Genomic DNA, 22,173 nt, shown 5'->3' with positions numbered 1-22,173 from the left:
CTGATAGTACAGCCATGTGTCACCAAAAAACACCCATGTTTAGTGCATAAAAAGCCGCTGGATGAACAGTGACGTGTCGCTATTAAAAACCCATGTTTAGTGCATAAAAAGCTGCTGGAAAAACAGGGATGAGTCGATAAGAAACACCCATGATTGGTGCCTAAAAAGCCGCTAGAAAAACGTGCAACGTGTAATGTGCTGCTATAAAACACCCACATTTTAGAATGCTGGAAAAACATTGATTGGTCACTACAAAACGCTTGAAAAACAGTGATGGGTTGTTATAGAACACCCACGTTTGGTGCTAAAAAGGTGCGAGAGATACAGCGACAAATTGCTAAGGGCTAAGTCATGCTAAGTGTTAGATACAGAGATGGAGCTGGATGGAGCAGTCTGTCTACACTCGCACATTTTCTGAAAGTCCACGGATACGGATGAAACGGAGCAGCGCCACGGGTGATTGTGGGGGCTGTGCAGCGTAGTTCAAGCTACATGTGACCGTAGGAGACAACGAAGAAATTCAAATAATGGCGGAACAGAACTGATCAATGATAGAGTATGAAGAATTCTCCATCCACGTGTGGGGTGTGTTTAATTGCCTCATGGCACCGTTACCTACAATGCTGCCTCCATTAAAAGGTACAATATCATGACCTCCTCCACCGTCGCCTCGTTTGTTTAACTCTGCCCTGATGGATGTATCTATGTCAACATAAAGAAAGGAAACGCATCTAATTTTGTGTGTAAAGGTGGTAAAAATGCAACATCGTCACTTTGTTTATGCACATAATTAAACAAAATAACAGCTCATGCTAAAGCTAACTAGCACTGCAGGGTTTTGACTCCAGCTGAAATCATGTGCTCGTTTGTTTCCATGTTTCCTTCACTTGACTGGACATTGACTTGCAGTAATTTCCTGGAAACTCACTCTGACCTTAACCCGAGTCTTCACACTGACATTTAATGATTTATGTTACGGGGATGTGTGATTTGTCCCCAGAAGGAAGTCGAGTCCTCACAATGTATAAACAGCGTAATGTCCCCACAACATCAGTGAAACACGTCCTCACACACACACACGAACACACAGCTGATCTGTGTTGTGTTTACACACAGCGGGTCTGAGAGGAGATGTTTTACTGGGAATCTGCTGGTAGCTCAGAGGAATGATAAGTGGACAGTTTGATGTAGAAACATGTTTCCTCTTGTTTCTCAACATGTTTCTGGACGTCAGTCTGACTTTTTATAACAGAGCGTCACTGTGGCTGCAGACTCACCAGTCCGCTGAGTCACTGAAACCATTGTCCCTCTGGTTCTGGACTCTTCTCCTCCCATCGATTAAAGGAAATCATTTCCAGTGAGTGACACACCGACTAAAGAGTCCTGCAGAGTCACTTCCACACAGACACAAACACATGGAAAGTCCTCACAGTCCACATAGTGTCCAACTCAACAGTGTCTTTCATCAGAGCCTTCCTGCCTGGTAAACAGCCACGTTGTCTCTTAACAGAACTGAGCTTTAGATTTTTAATTTGCAGCCGAGTCGCCAGTGGAAAATGTTGGTAGTGTGACATTGTAGTTTGTGAGCTGACTTTGTTACCTAGAGGTGGGTGGGGGGTGACACTGAGGCTAGACGCCACAACCAACACACAACAAAACTGGCTGTTTTTAGCAACTCTACACTGTTTTTCCAACAAGTGTTTAAGCACCAAATAGGAGTGTTTCTTGGAGACTCATCACTGTTTTACCATCAGCTTGTTGGGCACCAACAATGGATGTTTCTAAGCAAATCATCACAGTTTTTCCGGCTGCTTTTTAGGCACCAAACATGTAAAGCTTCAACATATCGGCTATATAGTAACATACACGGGGGTTGTAATTTATCACATCTACAGGTTTTACATAAAGTCTAATTCCTCCGATTTCTGCAAGGTGCATCTTGGGAAATATGACATCATAAACTCAGATAAATATCACTATCATATCTGTGTGTTCAGTGTAGAGCTATAGTTAAGACATGGTTAGCCTAGCTTAGCATAAAGACTGGAAACAGAGGGAAACAGCTAGCCTGTCCGAAGTTCAGAAATACACCAACGTGCTTAACGTCTCGTTTGTTTCATCTGAACAAAAACAGACATTTAAAAAACTCAATTTGCAGTTTTAAAAGGAGAAAAGCTGGAACTACTTCTTGGCAAACAACTGTGTATCAATCCACCAAGTACTTCTGTGCAGCCTCTCTGCCTACAGCATGTTTCCCATGATGCTGAAATGTTACCTTAAAAAATACAAAATCTTGTGCGTCAAAAAGAAAAAAGAAAGCAAAAATAGAAAATGTCTCACATCCATTATCACACAAAAATATTTTGCAAACAAACTCAGGTCCCACTGTTCACCAAATTTCAAAATAAGAGCACAATACAGATAAAGACCCCCAATAAACACGATGTGACACAGAACACAAAGTCCGTTACTTAACAGCTTTAAAAGACGTCAATACAGCGACGCCCCAACAGAGTAAATATATGAAGCTCAGACGGCCCTGACTGATCCGAGATCCGTCATCAGAGTAGATGATTGATGAGAGCCAAGCTGCTCTGATAAAAAGAACTTTAATGGCTCCAAAGTCCCATCAGCCACCTCTCTGAGGCGTCTCGTCTCAGACCAGCTGGGCGGAGCTGATCCACGACGATTGATTATCTGATTTAAGTGATCAGCAGGACGCAGCGGCTGAAGAAACAAACATATTCATCATGTGCTGAAACTCACATTTAAGACAGATTCCTCCATTTTGTCGACAATATTTTGCACCATGAGGTGAGACAGTGTGTTTGTATAGATCAGACAGACAGACAGACAGACAGACAGACAGTGATGATAAGAGCAGGTTGCATGTGTTGGCCTGCAGGCGAGGACGGACAGACAGACTGATGTGGGCACCAGCAGAGTCACAGCGAGCTGCTCCTTTAAAGGTCGATTATCAAACACTCTCTGTTCCCATGTCACACTCTGCTGTGAGTGAGGTCACAGTTACCCACAATGCATCTGTCTCTCATTAAGTAAAAAACTGCCCGCTCAGCATCATCTGTGAGCGAAAACAGCTGTTGAGAAAAAATGTAATATTATCTTTTCCCTGAAGGGAGGAATGTGTGCTGCTGGGTAAATGTCTCAATGTGTTAAAGGGCGGCGAGGACGGCAGAGAGGTCACATGACTCACAACACAGGGACACAGCTCAGCGACAAGCTGAAGACAAACTTCACAGTAAACTCTGTTCCTTTAGACGACAGAAGAGACTCGAGATTTCAGTTTGAAGTTACAGAGGCTGTAGAACAACGAGCTGCTTCTCATCTTACATTAGAAAGAACACTTATTGACATGATCAATGAATCCACTCTTCTTGTCGTCCACAAAAGGTCAGAAAATGGTGTAAAATTTGCTCGATTGCTTTGTGTCTTTTCTACTGATGCTTCCTGTCTGAACTCTGCTGCTGTAATGCTGCAAATTCCCCCGCTGTGGAACGAATACGAAAATCATATCGTAGCATATCATATCTTGTTTTTTTTAAAACCAGTGCACTTCCAATTATCAAATATCTTGAATCAGAGCTGCAGAGCTCCTGTCCTCTGTGTTCTGAATAAAAGTGAGGTTTTAGAAATATTTTGTCAGTGAAGATTCAACAATAAAACAAAAACAACAACAAAAACTCGAATCACTGCCCCTGTGGTTGTATGACTCCGCCCACCAGTCCACTCTGTGGTTGTATGACTCCCCTGTGGTTGTATGACTCCGCCCACCAGTCCACTCTGTGGTTGTATGACTCCGCCCACCAGTCCATCCTGTGGTTGTATGACTCCGCCCACCAGACCACCCTGTGGTTGTATGACTCCGCCCACCAGTCCACTCTGTGGTTGTATGACTCCGCCCACCAGTCCATCCTGTGGTTGTATGACTCCGCCCACCAGCCCACCCTGTGGTTGTATGACTCCGCCCACCAGCCCACCCTGTGGTTGTATGACTCCGCCCACCAGTCCACCCTATGGTTGTATGACTCCGCCCACCAGTCCAGTGTCTCTGACAGTCTCCATCCATGTCAGTGAAAACATGGATGCTTCACACACAGAAGATCTATACAATCAGCACAGTTTCAAGATTAGAGTCACCAATTCAGTATCTGACCAAATGTCTCCCCTTCTGTTCCTGAGATATGACGTTACAACATGATGATGTCACAGTCAAGCTGACCTTTGACCTTTTGACCTTCATTAACATTAACATTAACATTCTGTGTCAAGTTTGGTCAGAATTAGCGAATGAATTTTTAAGTTATGGCCAAAAGCACGTTTTGTGAGGTCACACTGACCTTTGACCTTCAACCATGAAGATAAGTTCAGTCCAAGTGGACCTTTGTGTCAAATTTAAAGAAATTCTGTTCTTGAGATTCACACTCACAAGAATGAGATGGATGCAAGGTCACAGTGACCTTGACCTTTTAAAACCAAAATCTGATCAGATCGTTGCGGAGTCTAAGAGGATGTTTTTGCCAAATTTGAAGAAACACACAGACGCATAAAAAACTAGAAACAAGAAAAACAGAAAGACTTTCCTGCAGGTGTCTTTGTCTCACAGAGAGTCGTGACATCAGAGCTGAACTGCTCCGACACCTGAACATAAACACACCTGAAGCTGCATCATCAGCACGTTTACCTGTAAACTGACCACCAGCTGGTCGTTGAACCTGTTCATGGAGGATCTGACTGACAGGGACAAGTCTCTGTGATGTTGCAGTCAATCAGTTCATAAAGCTGAAGTTATTTTATTTAGATTATATATATTATTAATATATATTATATATTCTTTTGCACTAAAAACATCAGCTAAAAGTGTTTTTCATTTTTGTTACAAACACTTTCTATGTTGCAATAAACCATAATTCATGTGTTTGGTTTCAGTTCAGGTTCAGTTTAAGTTTGGAAACAAAACCATTTCATCAGCTTTTTCGAAAAAGTGAAACCCTGGTTTTCTGCTTTAAAATAAAAGGATGTGGACATGTCCTCTGGTACACTGACCAACAAGGGCAAAGTTGCTACAACATCCTGAAACATTTCCATCAGGAGGAACGAGCTGCAGCATCAGAAACGAGGCCGATTCAAAAGCACGTGCACAAATCAAAAACAAATACAACAGAAACGAGCTGCAAATAAAAACTGCCTGAAACTTTCAAACGTGATCTTGAGACATGTTTTTATCACCGCTCTCTCCTGAAATTTATTTTGTCTTGTCTTACCCTGAAGTTTTGACTGAATTTAACTTTATCTTTCATTTTTATTTTTTTATCAGACGTTTTTATCATCTGTTTTTTCTTTTGATTTTTTATTTGTTCAGCAGTTAATGCATGAATTGTGCCTTATAGATAAAGTTATTATGATTATTAATGTAACGACAAAAGGTGCTTTGAATTTAAAATGTTGCTGCAAATGACAAAAAATATCCTATTAATATAAAAAGTGCTGCAAATGAAAATAATGCTTTACATAAAATTAATAAAGTGCTGTAACGACAGAAACAAACTCCAAATGCAAAAACATGCTGTAAATGAAAACAAAAACTGTTGTAAATGACTTTAAAGCTCTGTGTGAACTCTTCCAGGTTGTGTTGACAGGAAATATAACGAAGCTTCACGGCTCAAACTGAACGTCTCTGCTGCAGCTCTGTCACACATGAAGGTTGTTTGAGGGTCATAAAGTGTGTCGGCTCACAGTGAAGGTGTGTCGTGCTGTTCAGAGTCTCTGTTTTATGACCGCTGATGATCAGTAAAACTTTAACTGACCAACGTCTGAGACACACAGAGACTTCTCTTTCTCACATTGTTTCACAAATCAGAATGACTCTAAGAACAGATCGAGCATCAACGTACTTCCTGTTTAATTAAAAAAATCACTGACACTCATTCTGTTTGTTTTAGGACTGTTGAAGCTCAATAATTTCTGACGACAGAATCAAACAGTAAAGTCCTAAAACTTTGTGTCAGACTGATTTAAATCAGTAAACTGTATTTTAAATAAAAGTTTCCACAGGTTTTTGTTTCTGTTCAGAAGCTCTGGCTCGTACTGAGACTCTGATGTGTCTGATCAGCTTCTGTACGTTAGACACAACACAACTCTTCTTCATGTTTCATGCAGCTCTCTGACCTCCATCACACAACATTAACACACTGTCATAAAGTCCTGATCCAGAATCAGCTGACTGTGACCGACTGGTTCGGTTGTGACGTCGTATTTCTCTGAACCTTCTTTTATCTGTTAGAACAGATCCAGTAAAGAAAGGTGACACAGCTGAGGCGGCGTGGTGTGATGTGTCCGATGAACTCTCACTGCAGGTCGCCAACATCACAGATGACCGTCAGGAAAGAGGTCAAAGGTCAAAGACAGAGAAGCACTTCAAACGGGAAGTTAAAAGTGTGACAGTCAGCAGGAAGGCTGCTTCTAATAATCCTTTCATTTTCTTTATGTTTGGATTCATTCATTCATTATTCAGGATGAGGAGGAGGGAAAGAAATAGAGACAGAGTGAGACAGAGACAGAGTGAGACAGAGTGAGACAGAGACAGAGTGAGACAGAGACAGAGTGAGACAGAGTGAGCGTGCGACACTTTGATCCCTCTACATTCTCCTAACCCTCCCTCATGCTGACTCAGCAGAGTGCACATTTATAAACTATGTAGAAACCTCGGAGAATGTGTCAGTGAATGCAGCGCTGCAGCCGGATGGACACAACCCCTCTGTGGACAGACACACTGTCTCTGTGGACAGACACACCGTCTCTGCTCATCTCTAATGTCATGTGACCAGCTGATCAGTCAAAGCAGAGACACTGGACGCTGGTCAGAGAGTCCAATTCACACAGAACCTCTCAGGAGTACGTCAGAGTCAGAGTGCTCAGAAAGATGTCGGCAGCGTATGTTTCTGTAAACCACAGATACGTCACTTTTGTACGTTATTATGGAGCAGATATATTTTGACTTTACATTTCAACAAAGCCATAGTTATGTTAAGGATTTAAAAACCACGTGGTTTGGGCCTAAAACACCCGCTTTCAGTGGCTCACTCCCTGATGAAAACGCAGCAGTATCTCAGTAAAAAACAACCACTTTTGGTGGTGCCGTCCCCCCTGGACATGAACTCCCCGCTGGAAACTCAGTGATGTCTTGGTAACAAACAACCATTTTTGGTGCTGCAATCTCCACCGAAGATTCAGCAATATCTCAGTAAAAACAATTCCCTTTGGTGGCACAATCCTCACTGGGAATGAAATCCCTGCTGGAAATGCAGCGATGTCGCCATTAAAAAACAAACAAAACATTATCAAACCTGTCGTTGCTGCTATTGTCTTCAGTGTTACATCATCGTTTTCCAAACTTTAACAGTGACCAGAGTTTTGATAAATCTTCACCTTTGAGGGCGTTTTAAAGAATATCCATCTTAGGGACCTGAGAGGCCCAAACGTATCTGGATACATATGGACAGGACCTCAACGTGGACATTTGTGCTTAATTTGAAGAAATTCCCTCAGGAGATATCACGTTCACGAGAGTGGGACAAACGTACAGATGTGCGGGCAGACGGATGGACCGACAACCCGAAAACATAACGCCTCCAGCCACAGCTATCGCCTGCACAGAGACATAACAAGACGCTGAGCACACTGCGACATGCATCGTCATCTTTTAGAGAAGCTGCATTTAAATAAGTCACGTTAGGCTGCAGCAGGCCCAGGAACAGGTTCTGAACATACAACCAGAGGAGTCGCCCCCTGCTGGATGTCATGAAAGAACACAGGAAGGCTGCAGGACGTTTCACAACGAGGAGACTCCACCTGACGTCCTGACCTGAAGGTGGAGAAACTCTGCTCCTTATACATCAAGTTAATCTGTGACATTTCCTGCTGCCTCAAACGCACCGTCTGTGCTGAGAAGTCACAGTCACTCAGAGACACGACCTTTAGCTCATCAAACTGTTTTTATACAAAATAAGATGAATATGTTAAAGACGTCTCTGACTGAAGGAGAACTCAGACGGGACAGATTCAACTTTACAGCAGCAGAGCGTCGACCTCTGACCTTCAAACCTCTCATGACCCACACACACACACACACACACACACACACACACACACACACACTGAATCACACTCACACACAATACTACATAAAGAAAATCCAACATATTCTGGAATCATCCACGAGCTCTCGCATCCAGCCAACAAGACAAGTCCAGAAAATTAATTCTGACATTCACTTCATCATCAGAGTTATTTCATGGAGCAACAATATGAAATAAACTCCAGTTTCACCTCCTGAGGTCACAGACCTGCAGCGTTCATCAGCTTGTGTTCATATATCTCTGAGTTTTAGACAGACATTTGAAGGTGTCACCAGCAGCTTCATAAAAAGGGTCATTTTCACTATTTTCACTAATTTTATAAACTAATATTTCAGAGATTAAAGTGGTTTTGCAGCTCTGATGACTTCCTCTTCCTAAAAACCTCCAGTCACCTCGGTGGGTCAGATTATTGATGAATAACTGATGTGAATCTGAAAATAAATCTGTGTCCATAAAACTCTTTAAATCACTCCAACAAACCCTGTTAAAGCTTCTGTCCATCAGTGTGTGTGTGTGTGTGTGTGTGTGTGTGAGTGTGTGTGTACTCACAGCGGGGAGCCATGGCGGCGGATCAGCGGCTCAAACTGTCAGCAGAAGCCCGGCTGAAGCGTCACAAGCGGCGGACACACAGAGTGAGATGTTCCCGGAGAGAAGCGGAGCTGCAACCGGCTCTGCACCGTCACTGAGTCTGACTGCTGCTGCTGCACACACACACACACACCCAGCTCGACACACACACACTCAACACACGCTCACTACCAGCAGCAGGGTATGCCATGCTGCGTTCAGGAGCGGTCGGAAATTTCGCAATCAAAAAGAGAGCGATGCAGGAACAGCGGGTCCAGCTGCTGATGGACTTTAAGGCTTTTTTAATGTTTCTATTTGACTTCATAAAACCAACATATTAATCAAACCATGTTGAAAATAAAACTTAATGTATGCACATGGTGTGTGACATCATCATCACCTGTAGAGGCCACGTTCAGACTTATTCAACCTTAAAACATCGTCTTTATTTTATCTTGGAAACCATAAAGCCTCTCAGTGTTTTATTGAAGGTGAATCATTAACAGAGGAGCTTTTATAAGAAAGATTAATGCTGCAGTGTTTCAGTGATCTGACTTTACGGACATGATGGATGAAGATGCTGCAGAATCATAGTGCGTGTCATTTACAGGCTGCTGGTTCAGGTCAGATTGTTCATGTCAGGTTAAAAAGTCTAGCATTAGAAAAAGGTTCCCATGTGTCTGCATGGCTTTTTAATGTCTCAGTTAAAACAAAGCAATTTTGGTGTCACAATCAGCTGGAAACGTTCTATGTCTCCATTAAAAAACAAAAGACTTTTGGTGTTGCAGTCCCCACGGTTAAAAATCAAATAGTTGAAAACATGCAAACTGTGGCTGAACGATGGTACGACGTCTATATGATCATCAGAACAACGTTGTCACTGCCTATTTGTTGCCAGCAGCGAGACTCCTTTTATCTACAACTCATTGCACATGGGGTTTGTCTGGCGGCCATCTTGAACTGATGTCCGCACTAATGGTGAAGAGCGCTGATTTTAATAATGCCTGAACTGGACGACACACAAAGACAAATGAAAAAGGGGTTTCATATAACTTTGACACCAGGGGCCGTGTTCACAACGAGAGTCGCTCCCAGTGACAAAAGTCTGAGGACATTTGTAGAACGATGACGTTCTCTAAGAATTTCCCCTTAAAGTTAAGACTAAGTCCTTCTAAAGAGAAAAGTTATTCACAGACCATCTCAGCCCTTAAAAGAGCTCCTCAGGTGACAAACTGTTGGGAGCAGGAGGAGGACTTTAAGAGGTTTAAGATTTTCTGAACCAGAGGAGAAAATGGTGGAAACACAAAGAGGTCAGAGAAATATTCTCCAAATACTGTAAGACAGTGAGTTAATGCTACAGATTAGATGGTGCAGGGAGAATATGTGTGGTCGATGTCATCAGGGATACACACACATTTCCCATCCAATAAAATCAAACTATAACACCAGAAATAAAAATGATCACAACACTGAGATATTTGGAAAAATGCATCAGTGCATCAGTGATGACTTGAGCCTGTCTCAGCCTTTCAGTCTCATTTGGACTTGCTTGAGTTTCTTGAAGATGTTTTGCAAACGTCTTCAAGAAACTCAAGCAAGTCCAGTTGCCTACGATATAGCACTTATGATTACCATGACCCGGATGACTGAGAATCTTCACCGACAACTCACACCTTACAGGCTCACAAAGGGTGTGTCTGTGACAACCAATCACATCTGTTAAAATAATGCATCATACCTAGCAATGCAGTCTGCCACACCTCCTCACTGAGGTAAAAGTTTCTGTCCCTTCCTTGCTGTGAGTCGCTCTGAGAACGTTGCTAAATCACTCTGAAGCTAGGACTGTTTACCACGATGAGTAGCCTAAGTTAGGAGCTCTGTGAGAGGTTTCTCAGGATGTTTATACGGCCCTGGGAATCAAATGGAAAGGTCTGACACTGACGTGCTACAGCCTCTCTTTATTGCAAAAAAACAGGCAAATGACACGTTTTAGGCTCATAATATGTTTGTTCTTTTGTTTCGCAGTAGTTTCCTGCAGCAGCCAAATGTAAGCAGTTTATTATCTTAAATCAGTTTTAAGGTTATTAAACAGTCGAGGTCTGTGGCACCAAGAAGAGTCAGCTCCAGGTTGATGAAGAAGACCTCAAACCAGACTTGATGGGAGAAACTTTGACCCACACTGACGGACATCTTGGACGCTGCTGTTTGTAGCAGAGTGTAAATATACGAAGAATAAACAAAACATGTTGGTATCAGGAAAAATGCTTTTCAACAAGTTGAGGCGGAGCTGTCGCTGCTGCTGCACTTGTTGTTCTTCAGTGTTCTTCCTCTTTTGATAACAGCAGACTAGCAGACACTTGAAGGCGTATACGCTGCCCCGTCAGGTCCAGAAGAAATGTGTTCCCAGTACCTACACTGCTGCAGAAAACCAAGAACCTTCATGATGTTATTTTGTCTCTTTGATGAACTTTATTTGTGGTCAAGCTGCTGCAGCGCCGTCCTGCTTCCTGCTGGAGCAGTGATGGAAAATACGACTTCACTGAGCTTCTCAGCGTCTCCTTTCACTTTAAAAAACTCTGAGACGACTCAGCTGAGAAGTCAGCAGTAATCTGCACCTCGTGTCAAACTGAATTAAAATATCACTGTAGTACTTTGAATCTGAGCTCCACCTATGAGCTGAGCACACAGGAGCAGCTGATCAGACTGACGTCAGCGGGCAGCCGCATCGTCAAAGACTGCACAGCACGAGTGAGCGAGTCACCACAGACCTGTGGACTGGACTAAATCAAAGAAGGTCACTACAGTGCTGATAAACCAGTCAACACGGTGGAAGACTCAGGTCTGCATGTTGTGACCAGTCATATGAGGCTCGGCTAATTTACACAATGTAAAATGCCATAGGCTTGTGCTAATAATGTTAGCATGTTGTATGGGGAAGACATTACCTTTGTTAAATGTTTCTGTTGCTCCTGGTGTCATATGAGAAAAGGAAAACTCCACACACTAGTGGAGTTTTCCTTTTCTCATATAGCAGCTGGGCTAATTTTGTATTTGTGGGGAAAATGTGTCCAAGTGTTTTGTCTGTGAATCTTCCGAGTTATAATGAAGCTGATTTGTGTACTTGTGTTTCACATTGTCTCCATTAAGCCATGTTTAATGTGTGTTTAATGAATCTTTACAGAAACCTCCACCGCCGACCAGTGGTTTGGAGGTGTAACTGCAGAGTGACACAGACACCACCGCACAAGTATATTATGTATTCAGGGGACAATAGTTTGACACAAACAGGACCTGTATGAATCAGAGACAGAAACTAAAGTGGAACAGAAATGTGGTGATGCTGTCGCATTAACTTGATCATTGGACAGGTCAGTGAATCATCAACATTATATCAGAGTAACTGTACTTTCTCACTGGAGCAGTGTGATCCTTTTAAACAAACAAACAAACAAACAAACAAACAAACAAACAAACAAACAAACAGTGCCTTCTGGCGTCAGACACCAACGTCACATCACGTCAGCTTGATATGAGGCCAGTCGCTGAAACAGCACCTGGTGGCGTCAAGGAGACACAAAAATATTTTGTAAGGTCATTGTGACCTCGATTTTGACCACCAAATTCGCCAGACACCGACGAAAAACTTGTCCTTTCATGTTGGCATGATACGCGGCCAGGCTCGGCAGCATCGGGGGACACACAGCTGGACAACAGTAAGTTAAGGGAGCAGGAATCTGAGTAGGGTGGGTGGGGACGAGTGTTAGATGGGTCCAACAACCACCGACTTTCACCCAGCAGGTCCGTGTGGTGTTCACTTCCTGTAAGACTGTAAAGCCAAACCCTGTTCAAAACCAACCATGTGTGTTTGTTGTTAGTTGGTTGTGTTGTACTGACGTAGTGCTTTTATTTTGAAAGAGACTGTAGAAGTGTATTTTGAAAACAGACAATGCATGTAACAGGCTGAAGTTGACACGGCGTCCCAGAACGTCAACAACCAACACACTCAGGGTACCTTGGACGTCATATGTGGACGTGGAAAGTCCATGACCAAACGTGGACATGTGACGAGGTCACAGTGAGGATGATGATGGATTTGAAAGAAAGAAATCCGACAGTCAAGTTTCTCTGCATCCATTTGACTCCTGGTCGAGACGCTCTGGTAAGAATCGCTTCACCTCGTTAGTATGAACTTCAAAACTGTTTGGAAATCATTGATTTAAAAATGTGGTTAATTGCGATTAAAAGAATAAATCATTTGACAGCCCTGGTTATTGTTGATCTTCACCAGCTGCAACTTTAAACTGATGAACACATGACTATTACATGTAACGTAGTATTTTTACGCTTTAGTATTTCTACTTTTACTGAAATAAAATATCACAGTCCTTTTTCCGCCTCTTGTCTGAGGTGTTCCAGCTTTAATCAGAGACCTCCCCTGACTCCAGCACTTTCTATAAACGAACCTCTGATTGTTTTTTGGCCGCGTCCCAACAGAAATCACAGCGTCCTCCTGGGTCACACCCCGACTCTGTTTCAATGTCAAACTACTTCCTGTTTCTTGTCTCCAAATCATTTCCCCAAAGGCAGAGAAAAAAAGTCACTCTTCATTCAACAAGGACGTTATTACAATGTGTGTGTGTGTGTGTGTGTGTGTGAACATTCCTGTAGCTGGGAGTCATCGGTCAGTCAGCTGGTAAACACACACACCTCACAAAAGAGCTGACACAATACTCATTAACTCCGCTTTCAACACAGGTCAACACACACACACACACACACACACACACACACTCTCCAAACATTCGTCCTCACTTCAGGTAATTAATTACATCATTTCAGACGTGATGGAGAGAAAATAGGCTGTTTTCCAACATGGCCGCCTCGTCTGTCTGTCTCTGAGGTTATCACGTCCATTAATCTCAGTGGACTTCTGAGACACATCTGATATCTGTTATCTAACAACAACAATCGTTCCACCGGCACTAACTTTCCCTCCTGCTCCTCTGATCTCAGATCAGATCTCTGCTCCATGGGAGCCGTTACACAACTTTGTTCATCTACACAGATTCACACATACAGAGAGAACACTGAACACTGAGCAGGTCTACCGGGGCCTACGGAGGTTCACATGAGCCTACAGGGGCCTACCGAGGTCTACAGAGGTCCACATGAGCCTACAGAGGTCTACATGAGCCTACAGGGGCCTACAGAGGCCTACAGAGGTCCACATGAGCCTACAGAGGTCTACATGAGCCTACAGGGGCCTACAGAGGCCTACAGAGGTCCACATGAGCCTACAGAGGCCTACATAGGTCTACAGGGGTCTACATAGGTCTACAGGAGCCTACAGAGGTCTACAGGAGCCTACAGAGGTCTACATAGGTCTACATAGGTCTACAGGGGTCTACAGAGGTCTTCAGAGGTCTACAGAGGCCTGTCTGTCTCTGAGGTTATCACATCCATTAATCTCAGTGGACTTCTGAGACACATCTGATATCTGTTATCTAACAACAACAATCGTTGTTGGAGGGGCCTGCAGAGGTCTACATGAGCCTACAGAGGTCTACAGAGGCCTACAGAGGTCTACATGAGTCTACATAGGTCTACAGGGGCATGCAGAGGTCTACAGGGGCCTACAGAGGTCTACATGAGTCTACATAGGTCTACAGGGGCATACAGAGGTCTACAGGAGCCTACAGGGGCCTACAGACGACTACAGAGGTCTACAGGGGCCTACAGACGACTACAGAGGTCTACAGGGGCCTACAGACGACTACAGAGGTCTACATGAGCCTACAGAGGTCTACAGGGGCCTACAGAGGTCTACATGAGCCTACAGAGGTCTACAGGGGCCTACAGAGGTCTACATGAGTCTACATAGGTCTACAGGGGCATGCAGAGGTCTACAGGGGCCTACAGAGGTCTACATGAGTCTACAGGGGCCTACAGATGACTACATAGGTCTACAGGGGCCTACATAGGCTTACAGGGGCCTACAGAGGCAGGAAAGCCCAATCAGTCTTTTTTCAGCATTGGCAGTATAAAACAAAATCGGGGAGTGCAGCAAAATGCCGCCTACCTACTTTTGTTTATACAGAATGTGCCTTTTTCGGGGCAATGGGGGGCGTGAGCAGGTAACAAAACGTAACGTGAGTGTGTCACAGTGGGACATGATGAACTGTGTGTGAGCGTCCACAGTGACTCTGAGGAGAAAGACGAGCAGTCGATTCAGCAGATTAATAAAAGGGAGAGTTTGTGGTTTCATCAGGTCGCTGAAATAAAGAGAAGTTAATCTGCTGCTGTCACTGGTTTCACATGAGACTGAAACTGTGTCCATCATTTACAGAGACACATTCACTCTGTGTCTCTGTCCTCATGTCTTCTTCTCACCTCACAGGTCCTCACGTGTCCTCGTGTCTGTCTTTACTGTAGGTTTCTCTTTAATCAGGACGGAGACACAGTGAGTGAGCAGAGTGCAGTGAAGACACACAGAGGACAATAAAGACAGTAGAGGACAGCAGAGACAGGAGAGGACAGTAAAGACAGTAGAGGACAGCAGAGGACAGTAAAGACAGTAAAGGACAGCAGAGGACAATTAAGACAGTAAAGGACAGCAGAGGACAGTAGAGACAGTAGAGGACAGTAGAGACAGCAGAGGACAGTAAAGACAGCAGAGGACAATAGAGACAGCAGAGGACAGTAGAGACAGGAAAGGACAGTAGAGGACAGCGCAGGACAGTAAAGACAGCAGAGGACAGCAGGGGACAGTAGAGGACAGTAAAGACAGTAGAGGACAGCTGAGGACAGTAGAGGACAGTAAAGACATTAGAGGACAGCAGAGGACAGTTAAGACAGTAGAGGACAATAAAGACAGCAGAGGACAGCAGAGGACAGTAGAGGACAGTAAAGAAAGTAGATGACAGCAGAGGACAGCAGAGGACAGTAAAGACAGTAGAGGACAGCAGGAGGACAGCAGAGGACAGTAAAGACAGTAGAGGACAGCAGAGGACAGTAGAGGACAGTAGAGGACAGTAAAGACAGTAGAGGACAGCAGAGGACAGTTAAGACAGTAGAGGACAGCAGAGGACAGTTAAGACAGTAGAGGACAATAAAGACAGCAGAGGACAGTAGAGACAGTAGAGGGCAGAAGAGGACAGTAGAGACAGTAGAAGACATTAGAGGATAACAGAGGACAGTTAAGACAGTAGAGGACAGCAGAGGACAGTAAAGACATTAGAGGACAATAAAGACAGCAGAGGACAGTAAAGACAGCAGAGGACAATAGAGACAGCAGAGGACAGTAGAGACAGCAGAGGACAATAGAGACAGCAGAGGACAGTAGAGACAGTTAAGACAGTAGAGGACAGCAGAGGACAGTAAAGACATTAGAGGACAATAAAGACAGCAGAGGACAGTAAAGACAGCAGAGGACAGTAAAGACATTAGAGGACAGTAAAGACATTAGAGGACAGTAAAGACAATAAAGACAGTAGAGGACAGGAGAGGACAGTAGAGGGGCATGAAACACAACAGAAACTCAAACTGCTGCAAATAAATAAATAAATAAACAAATAAATAAATAAATAACAGGCTGCAAATGAAAACAACACTATGAAATTTTAAAAAGTGTGCTGAATGCCACGAATGATAAAGGAGCTGTAAATGAAAAAAAATAACACAAATGAAAAAAGTACTGCAAATAAAAATGGCTGCAAACGAAACAAACGTGCCACAAAAAAAATTACTGTAAATTCTAAAGTAAAACAACGTGCTGCACATGAACAAGGTGCTGTGAAGTCAATATGAAGCTGTTCCCCTCACAGCTCCCCCTGCAGGCCTGGAGGACTTCTGTCATGTCACAGCATTTTTCTGTTAGTTCGTTTTCATTTGTTTGTGTTTTTAACTTTGCATCATGTCTGTCGCTGTCGATGGATCCGTTTATCACTGCAACATGTTTCAGCTAGTGTGTGTGTGTGTTTGAACCAAAATGTTTTCAACCACTGTAGCGTGAGCAACAACGATGAGGCACACACAGATCAGAGAACGAGCTCTTACCTTCTTCTTCTGTTTTTGTAGAATAAAGAAATTAATCCACGACTGTTCCTCAGGAGTGTGACATCTCTGCCGCAGTGTGTGTGTGTGTTTCAGTGAGTCCAGGTCAGGAGCTGCTGGCCGGTTGTTCGTACTCCACTGTCAGCTGCAGTCTTATTTTACACTTCTCTCTGCTGTGTTCTCACAGAGGGTTCTACTGTCCTCAGATCAGCTCTGTTTACGGCTCTGTACTCTCCTGATCTGCTGCAGGTTCCTGTCTCCTCTGCTCTGTTAGACGTCCAGTTTGCCGGGTTCTCCTGGGTTCTCCTGTCCCTCTGTGTTCTCCTCCCTGTGGTTCTGTGCGACTCTACTGGTTTCTACTCATCTCCTCTCGCTCCTCGTTGAGCTCTGGGAGTTCTGCTGCTTGTTTCCTGTTTGTTTTATTTTCTAGCTGCAGCAGGATATGGTCATCTTTTCCTCTTCCTCCCCCCCACTGAAGACCCCCAACACACACACACACACACACACACACACACACCACACCCTGGCCTTAATGACTGGTCAGGTTGCTGGCCCCGCAGCAGCAGCGCCCCCTGGTGAATTTGCAGTTTTTGCTGCCTTGCTCAGAGGCAGTCAGCTGAAACCAACACAAAGACGACTGACAGTCAAGAGAGATCGTAAACCTGACGACAGCACACTGAACCACTGAAGCTCTGCAGCCAGACGACCCCACAAACCCAACGAGACTGAAACAACTGAAACATCTTCTTCTTCTTTAAGACTTTATCTGCGTCCTGACCAGCTGAGTGTAAATAATTAGGGCTGGCAGGAGGGGTGGTGGATGGGTCCAACAACCTCCAACTTTCACCTGGGAGGCTGGTGTTCACTTCCTGTCAGACTGTAAAGCCAAACCCTGTTCTTTTTTCCTAAACCCAACCACGTGCGTTTGTTGTTGAAGGAAAAAAGCGTCAATTCACATTGTTGCACTAACATTTATTTTGAAAGAGACTGTATGCAAACTGTACATTTCCTGTGAAAACAGAAGTGTATTTTGAAAACAGACAATGCATGTAACAGGCTGAAGTTGACACGGCGTCCCAGAACGTCAACAACCAACACACCCAGGGTACCTTGGACGTCATATGTGGACGTGTGACGAGGTCACAGTGAGGATGATGTTGGTTGTCCACCAACATGGAACCCGTTCTGTTCTGAATGTTGATGAACCTCTATCCAGTCTTCAATCGAGAGATACGAGTTATTGCTTTTTTACATGCAGCCAGCAGTGTTGTCACAGGGTTCTACCGATGGAGTTTATCTCTTGCTGAATATTGCAGATCTGAGAGGGATATTGGATCTGAGCACCTTCTCTAAGATCTGATGGACATTCTTCCAGTAAGCAGTCAGGACAGGGCACAACCAAAATATACGATAGTGATTTGCATCTGCGGCCTTGCATTGCCTCCAACAGTCCGAGTTGCTCGTTCTGTCGCTTCTGTTCTGGGGAGTTAAGAAGAAGCGCACCAAACTCTTCCAGCAGCTCTCCCTCCAAACGGGGGAACTTGTAGTTTTCCACTGTATTTGGCAAACCCTGAGCTGCTCCTCCTGAGACAGAACCCTTCTGTCTTCATTGTCCCATTTCCCTTTAATATACAGCGGCTCTTCTGATTTCCTGTTTGGAAAAAAGTTGTATTTCCTTGAAATAATTTTAGCATTGCTCTCAGAGTTATAGGCACGTATGAAGACTTTCATGAGTCCTTCCTCTCGGTTTGCCAGATCGATGTCTTTAATGATTGAAAACAAATAATTGTATTTTCAGTTGTAAAAACTGAGAGACAGTTTATAAACTTTTTGGGTGGTGTGCGGTGATGTGGACTCCTTGTAGTATGTTCTTTGACCTCACGCGGCACCTTTACATCATCCCTCCTTCAGACCTCCTTTGACTCTCCTGTGTCCCCCGGTGGAGCAGCTCCCCATAGTTTGTAATCCTCTGCTCAGCTGCTCTGGACTTTGTTGAGCTAAGGTTCCCATTAAAATAAAAAATGTCTTTTTCACTCTCGGGGTTCTTCCATCTATCACAGGCTGACTTTGTGCCAACGATACATTTTCTTGTATTTTCTTTATATAAAGTGTCCGAGGTGTCTCTCAGGGCGTCGCCTGTATACGATTTCCCTTCATTAAAACGTGATGATAGATTTCGGGGTCACCAGCCAGCCTCCCCTCTTTAAAAACCTGCAGCTCTGCTCGTCGACAGGCCGGGATGTTTCTCATTTATTGTACAAAAAACAAGAACAAATCATCAGACTGTTTTCTGTCACTTTGAGATGTGAACAAAAAAATGTTTGTTTGTGCTGAAAGTTCAGTTTAAATCTTAAATTAAGACATTTTAGTTTCCTAACTGATTTTTGCAGCACTGAGTCACTCTTCTTGTTTTTCAATAACGTTTCAATTTCATTTAATCAGGGCGTGTTTTACATAAATTGTTCTTGAAATTATCACAATTATTTGTTTAATATTGAACATTTTGGGGCTCTCTGCTGGATTGTGTCACTGCTCGTGTTTCGTAAAGCTCCTGAATTATAAAACGTAACCTTGTGTGATAAATAGGTCTATCTTAAATGTTATTCATTCTGTACACTGCTGGACCTGGGCGAATTTTGTTTCCTCATGTTTTTTAACATGTTTGAATGACGATAAACTGAACCTTGAACCTTGAACCTTGAACCTTGAATAACGCACTGACAGACCAAACCCCTGTGTAATTCAAATACATCTAAACAGGTGGTTGAAAGACAGTGTTTTTAATTTTGATGCAGACACCAGTTGGCACTGTAACAACTTTACCATGAAGACAATTCAGAAGTTCAAACTAAATCAAAACATGGAGAATAATTCAGTAAATCAGCTGTGAAAACATGATTCTTCCTCTGACGTCTCAAACAGCAGCTTCACCCACACACAAACTAAACACAAAAAAAAACAACATAAAGGAAGGAAATTCCTGAATTTTACCCAAAATGCAGAGTCACATGATACTGAAAAATGATTACTAAATAAGGAAATAAAGAATAAACAGTCTGTCAAACACATGTTGTAGACCCCTCTGTGTGCTGCTCTCTGCAATCACCTTTTCGTTTTCCCAAAAATTGTGACAGTATTTCTTCAGGGAGTGCAGTTAGAGACAGTGTGGGCTCCCTGCTCGCTCCAACAGCTTGATGGACCATCACAAAGGGGCGGGGCTTAGCACAGGGTCAATTATGCACGTTTAAATTTAATCAAAAGTGTTGATTTTTACAGTGATTCAGTGACAAACAGTGAGAGGACATCAGCAAAGGTGCCCTCTAAAGGCCCACCCAATCCCTTGAAGCTCTCTGTGGTCGAGGACTCGATGAGATCCCCTCAACAGACGCCGACTCCACCAAAGATTACTGAGCTGGATCTGCATCTGCCAGCCTCTGGTATCTGGAGAGGAAGAATCACAAACAAATGTAGGGTTACTTGTGTGCCAGCTTTCAAGTGTTGAGGGGGTTCAGGCATCTGATCAGGATCCTCCTGCGCGCCTCCTGTTATGCCAGATACACACTACACGATATCAGTCCAATTATAGACCAACGCAGCATCGTACGGTGACGGCTCGTAAACGACGACGTGTTGTACGTGATAATCCATCGCTTTATCTCATGTAGTGTGTCATAGTAGACAACAACCTACGCCACGTCTGGGAGCTTTTCGACGTTCCAACAGAAAGTCGAACATGTTTGATTTTCTTTTTCTCTTCCACGACTTCTCCCGTCACAGCCGCCACTTTGACCAATAGGAACACAGAGCGATCTGCTGCCATGGAAACTGTAGGGGAGACCCAGCGCATGAATAAGATAAGCGGATAAGTGCATGAAAATGGATGGATGGATGGATGGATGGAGGATAAACAACTTCCACTCGCAGTAATGGAAGTGTGCCTGAACACACGTGTGCTCTCTACTTGAGTACATTGCCTGAGTAAATGTACTTAGTTACTTTCCACCACTCATTCACACATAAAGTATTAGTTGTCACGTCGTTACCACAAACTGCAGATTAAAAATATTTTTCCAGCTAACATGAAAAATGTCTGCTGAAGAACAGAGTGCTGCAACACATCCAGGGGACATGACGAGTTACAATCTGACATTTAACTTTACCTGTCAGGAGAATGGGGGAACAGTCTGCTGCAGTGCATGGCGAAGGCAGCTACGGTCAGCAGCAGCGAAATGACCAGAAAAACACTGAGGAAGACCACTAAACAAGAGGAAGGAGGAAGATGAAGATCAGGAGGTTTGATGCATTTAAGACAAACACCAGCCCCACCATCATGTTTAAACCCTGACATTTAAAGTCTGGATGTATATTCTGGCACATTCATAAACTCTACCAGCTGCATGTGTCTGAAGCTCAGGATTCACCTTCTGCACGAGATGTCCACATACTTTTGGCCTCCCACACTAACCCTCAGGTAGTAAAGATAAACGTGTGCAGTGAGTGAAGTGAAGACAATACCTGATATGGAACTGGTTACAGGAGCTGCAACATCTGAATTAAATGAATAACCTTAATCAACATCACAGAATGAATGTGATACAAATACAAGTAAATATGATAAACAGCAAATATATTTACCTGTCCCGTCCGAAGGAGCAGCCACTGTAGTGTCTGCTAAAGAGTAAGTAATGAGATGATGAGATGGTTATATGAATGAACATAATGCAAGAAATGTGTTATCACCTGAATCCACAGCAGGGGCCTGTATCACGAAGTGAGATCAACCTTTCCTGGGTTACCCAGGCCTATCCTGGGTTGACTAACCCTAACAATGGCAATCAGGATAATCGGTATCACGACGCTGGATATCAACTCGGTAACTCAACCCAGAGTTGCTTTATCAAGAGCTGTGAACACGCACGCAGTGGACCAATCACAATCATGAGAGAAGCACAGCGTCACTGAGCGTCCTCACTGAGCGTCCTCACAGAGCGCCGTATGTGAGGAAAAAAAGTCTTTCTCGTGAGGATCAGAGATTAATTCTACTAAAATATGAGGAGGAGAAAAGCAACATTAGAGAAAAGGGCAACACCGTGGCAGCTGCAGGAGGAGGAAACATGCGTGGCAACGCATAACAGGATGAATAATGTTTAGTTTTAGTTTAGATTAGTTTATTTGCACATAATATTAAAAACGAAAAAAGAAAAGTGCCGGAGAGGTTAGAAGCCACTAAAAGCTTATCAAAGAAATTCCCCTGTCAAAACATCAATGAAATCACATAATAGAGAAGAAAAAGAAACGGGTGAGGAAAGAAGGAATAGAGGAGGAGAGAGGGAAAAATCAAGACAACACAAGGCAGCAAATAAAATGATGTGTAGGTTAAATGACTCATCACTGGTTC

At 43.6% G+C, this 22,173-nt stretch overlaps 2 protein-coding genes across 10 annotated transcripts in view; both read right to left on the bottom strand.

Moving 5' to 3' along the window:
* Positions 1-17,149, bottom strand: part of LOC126402948 (tumor necrosis factor alpha-induced protein 2-like) — a 52,747-nt gene extending 35,598 nt beyond the window's left edge. The window contains exon 1 of one of the 2 annotated variants that reach the window (XM_050065327.1): positions 16,779-17,149. The gene's annotated coding sequence lies outside the window, so the exon portion shown is untranslated. Of the gene's footprint in view, positions 1-8,705; positions 8,915-16,778 lie in introns of those variants that run through there. The other variant, XM_050065318.1, reaches the window with a different exon arrangement.
* A 2,410-nt stretch (positions 17,150-19,559) lies between these two features.
* The window catches only part of LOC126406405 (tissue factor pathway inhibitor-like), an 8,604-nt gene continuing 5,990 nt past the window's right edge, over positions 19,560-22,173 (bottom strand). For 4 of the 8 annotated variants that reach the window (XM_050070647.1, XM_050070667.1, XM_050070683.1 and 1 more), the window contains 4 exons: positions 21,411-21,446; positions 21,291-21,323; positions 20,936-21,032; positions 19,560-20,216 (listed from right to left, as the gene is read on the bottom strand). In XM_050070647.1, the coding sequence (XP_049926604.1) occupies positions 20,180-20,216; positions 20,936-21,032; positions 21,291-21,323; positions 21,411-21,446 (203 nt within the window). In that variant the 3' untranslated portion in view covers positions 19,560-20,179. The remainder of the gene's footprint in view (positions 20,217-20,935; positions 21,033-21,290; positions 21,324-21,410; positions 21,447-22,173) is intronic. The other 4 variants (XM_050070657.1, XM_050070675.1, XM_050070701.1 and 1 more) reach the window with 1 other exon arrangement.

This window comes from Epinephelus moara, chromosome 2 (assembly GCF_006386435.1).
Source record: "Epinephelus moara isolate mb chromosome 2, YSFRI_EMoa_1.0, whole genome shotgun sequence".
NCBI lineage: Eukaryota > Metazoa > Chordata > Actinopteri > Perciformes > Serranidae > Epinephelus > Epinephelus moara.
This window is presented reverse-complemented; position numbering and strand designations above follow the sequence as displayed.